This window comes from Limulus polyphemus, unplaced genomic scaffold (genome assembly GCF_000517525.1).
Source record: "Limulus polyphemus unplaced genomic scaffold, Limulus_polyphemus-2.1.2 Scaffold5351, whole genome shotgun sequence".
In the NCBI taxonomy this organism is placed as follows: Eukaryota; Metazoa; Arthropoda; class Merostomata; order Xiphosura; family Limulidae; genus Limulus; species Limulus polyphemus.
In genome coordinates this window covers 60,474-65,032 of record NW_013670961.1, presented here as the reverse complement: position 1 = coordinate 65,032, position 4,559 = coordinate 60,474, and the positions used below count along the sequence as shown (strand labels likewise).

General features: G+C 33.1%; 1 protein-coding gene across 5 annotated transcripts in view; it reads left to right on the top strand.

Moving 5' to 3' along the window:
• Positions 1–4,559, top strand: part of LOC106472458 (protein spaetzle 4-like) — a 34,379-nt gene that overhangs the window by 1,106 nt on the left and 28,714 nt on the right. For 3 of the 5 annotated variants that reach the window (XM_022401029.1, XM_022401023.1, XM_013933111.2), the window contains exon 1: positions 2,573–2,622. The exons of 1 other annotated variant lie outside the window; for it this stretch is intronic. In XM_022401029.1, the coding sequence (XP_022256737.1) occupies positions 2,587–2,622 (36 nt within the window). In that variant the 5' untranslated portion in view covers positions 2,573–2,586. One more of the 5 variants, XM_022401026.1, reaches the window with a different exon arrangement.

The window sequence follows — 4,559 nt, the reverse complement described above, 5'->3', positions numbered from 1 at the left end:
AACGTTTCAACAAGGTTTTGTCATCATTACCCATTCAAGCCGTCTCCAACCATTATTAGTCTCAAAGTGGGTTCCTCGTCATCGAATACTAAATGTAGAAATATCAGGAAATAATAGATAAGAAATAGTTGTGTGGAGTGGTATTTTACCGAAGTATGACCGTACCTAGAATTTCGTAAGCCCAAAACTGAGTAATAGTAATATTCTATGGTGATTTGCTACGCTATATACTTAAATTTTGTATTGTTAGGTTTCAACAACGACACTTGTCTGATTCAACTTTATCAAATGTATATATGAAATATAAAGTTTTTCTACATAGACGGCATTTTGCGCCCAAAAAAAAATGTTCTTTTATTTGCAAAGATTATATTCAAACAAATTTCGAAATTTTAGAATAATTCATTTTCACCAGTAAAAACACGTTAATTCAAATGAAACAATTGCACTGAAAGTTAAATAAACATTTATGGTTCTTAATGTATTATATAATAGTAATAGTTAGGATTAACTGTACAAACACACATCTATATATACGTTTAGTTTCTTAATTACAATCACTCTACAGTACTTTCATTTTCACAGGATGTTAAAACATATTCACACATAATAATCTGATGTATTTAAAATTTTTGGGACCTCGCGTGAAGTGTTATATGTTTTGCTTTATTTTATACAGTTGCCACACTTAAACTACAAAATAGTGCTGTTACCTGATGATGTATAACTAACGCTCTAATTCACAAAATTATCAAATTCTTCTTTGAAGCCTATAAGTTTGATAGGTGATGTTTAATACCTTGTGTGTTTCCATAACTAGCATATATTAAACTTTAATGCCTTGATCTTTTGTGTACAAATAATATTTCAATTATCACTGCAACACAATTAAGAGTTTATTGTGAATGTGTACTATGAAAATAGAAAAATAATCAATCCCAAAAAAATCAAGAGTACGGTTAGAATAAAAAAGACTTCGAACTAGCCTAAATAACAGATTTTTCTCAAAGTACTGTTCTGTCGTTGAGCGGGTTCGTTTGGATTGTTTGATAAAAATAATGCAAGTCTACGTAATGATAACAAATTAATTTATTTCTTAAATAACATTTACTACAGGCTATATTTATTTGTAGACCTAATTTACTTATAAACTTACATGTATAATACCTCGACTAAATCCGCTAATTAACTGACTGTTAATGAAATCGTAAACAAATAATCTTTTTCTCTCTCTCCAAGTTACTAAAAGATACTGAACTGATAAACTCACTAATACTTCAATAATTCATTGGATATTTTTTGACCTCTCATTAACTCACTACTTCTCTTATTTATATTGTATCCTTGTTTCTATATACTGCCCGAAATTTTTAGAATTGTGCCACGTGTCCTCTAGTTAGCAAATGTCTAAATTAAAATATAACTTACAACAGTATTGTCAGAATGAAAATAATCCAAAACAATCAAAACTACTGTCAAACTAAAAATAATCCAAATGAACCCAAACAACAGCTTACTTCCGAAATACTGCCAGAATAAAAATAATCCAAATCAACGTAAATAATTTAAACTAGTATCAGGATGAAAAGAATCCAAATTAGAAGGTTGGTTTACAAATATTGCAACTGCCCCTGGAATCATGGGAATTTGTATCTCAGCTGTCAGAAAGCAGAACAATAACCTTTCTTCAGTGTATTCACCTCTCCGCATTTTTACCCCGTTGAACAATTTCAGGGCAATATGACAAGTATAAGTAACTGACTTTGGGAGTTTATTCAAACTTACAAATGTGTTGTTCTGGTGACCAGGTTTTACGATCTGAATCTCCAGTAATAACGTATCGCGCCTCATAGAATTGAAAATTATTCTTGCACACTTCCGGGTATCACCAACTAGCAGTAAACTGTTATAAGGTGACGCAAGGAGCAGTTGGTCGTATGTACCCGAAATGTTGATCTAAAAAATTTATATAGTTATCCCTTTAGTAATATTTATTGTTATTTCTTTTTTGATTTATGGTGTTGATGTTTTCTGAAATATTTTGGTACGCTATATTTAATGAGAAAATAAGGTAAAATATTGAGAAGAAAGGAAAAAGGAAAAACTAATTAAACCTTCATTAAAAGACGGGTATTTATTTTCTTGAGATTTGTATCAATCATTGTTCGATATTCTACATTATTACTGAACTCAGTGTTAATTATGTACTATTTTCCAGGAAATGTACCTTAATAGTTTTGATTAAAAAATGAGAAGAAAGAAAATAGCTAATCAGCTTCTGCGTGTATGTTAAACCTTAGAATGACCTGCTGTGGTAAAAGGGTACCTCGCCTGTTTATTATTATTATAATTCATTTTTATGTTAGTTTTTCTGAGGTCTTGGCAAAGGGCCAAACCGGCAGTTACAGAAACAATATCAAAAACTTGTCAGGTCAGTACTTTTGCGTTCCGGAAACCTTGAACCTAGAGACTACATGTATTGGTTAAATAACTGCCTCAGTTCCCGTACATCAAACACGACAGGTGGCGTTTGTGACGTCATAACTGATTCCACTTGGTGTCATCTGGAATAAACGATTCTAGGTTATGCTCGGGTGTGTTATAGATGGTATTTGTAAAAAAGTATGTATATATATTAGGAAGTAGCTTAATATTTGTATAAAATTGGAGGTTCTCAAACTGTAGTACGTAGAGTTAATGTCGATGTTGCCCGAAAAAAAGCAATGTAAAAATTATAAAACTTGTAATGAGCCTAATTTGAGCTTTCTGCTTACTTACATATACTACTCTCCATACTTCTTGACTCGCTCTCTGCCTGCATACACTCGCTAGTGTTTTCTTCCCTTGAAATTTACAAAGATCGCACCAGGCATTTTTCAGTTGTGCGAGAAAAAAGCAATCGCATCCTTCCCATTTAAAGAGTAAGTGTTAAAAATATTTGATTTTACTACTATGTTTTTGTTGTTGTTTTGTTTAATGAGTTCTGGGCTTGTGCTTAGAAAAAAAAAGTTCAAACAAAAAAAGTGATATGCGAGCCTGAAAAGTTTAAGAACCACTGGTATATATTTTCTGCTTGTTATGTCTCCTAAGAGAGAGATAATGTTTTTCTTTTGTTTCTTCTTCCAAACACTTTTGAATCGACCACTATTCTTCATTTCTCGGCAGACTGACCTGAAATTGGTAGGTTTATACCTTGGTCCAATATGCCCAAAGGTCTTCTTAGTTTGTTCGTATTTTCATTTAGGTTGCTTTAAGGATTTTTGGGATGAAAGGTCAAACAACCCAAAAATTTATATTTTGGGGCTTTTGTAGGGTCATATTTACAGCAATCACGATGTAAGTTGGCTCAAATATAAATTTGCATGCGCCCAACACATTGGCTTAAAAAAAGTTGAATTTGCCAATTTTGAGTCTTTTTAGGGGGAGGGGGGAGTCAAAGCTCACAAAAAAAGAGCATAATTATGGAGGTTTTGGTCCTTTACTTAACCTTGTTTCGGCTAACTTGCATGGAATTTGGTACAAAGATACTTTTCTACAGACAATACACATTGACAAACAAAGATGGTGGACTTGCCCATTTTCAATAATTATAGGAAGGTCAAGATACCACTATAAGCATAATTAAAGGATTTTGACAATTGTTCCACCGTATTTCGGCCAATTTACACAGGATTTGGTACAAAGATATTTTTTTACAGGTCCCAAACAGAGATATAGAAAATTTTGGAATTTTTATCTTTTGTTCAATTTTTCAGCGAGGAAAACGCAATTTTGGGGTTTTTCGTGAACTATTCATGTGTATGTCAACCAACTTACATGGGATTTCGTACAAAGATACCTTCTTGCAGTACCCAAGCAGTGATATAGACAGTTTTCTATTTTTCTCTATTTTTCACGATTTTTATGGCGTCAAAATTGGCCACGTTTGGGATTCCATGGTGGAGACATGTTACATTCGCTCGCGAATGTGGGCCTGTTTAATTGAGATCGTATTTTTCACTCGCACTACTTTATGACAAAAAATTAATAGAAAAACGCGTCAGCTATCCGAACAGTTGTTTGCTTCATTTGAGCGCAAAGCTACATAATGGAGTATTTACACTGTGAACATCGTGGGTATCAAACCTCGAATTTTACCGTTATAAGTCCGCAAACTTACCGCTGAGCCACGGCAGGGCTTATCAGGACAAAATATTTTGCACTTTTTTTTATCAAAAGAGTTTTCACTATATGGTGTCCTTGGTTGTTTCAAAATTTCTATATTTCCAAATACAGTGAGCAATGACCCATGAAATTAAGATGTTTTTGTCTTATTGATTTAGGTGTACCTATTGAAATTTCATGCTCTTCACAGATTAAACTGTAAATATGAAATAATCTTTGATAGATTGTTTAGGCAGAGTATTAATGATGAAACTAAGTTGAATGGACGGCAACTGCTTTTGTAGAAACACAAGTGTAGAGAACGACGTTTCGAAAGTCTTCCGCCCTTCGTCTTCAGACGGAAGACTTTCGAAACGTCGTCCTCTACGCTTGTGTTTCTACAATAGGCAGTTGCC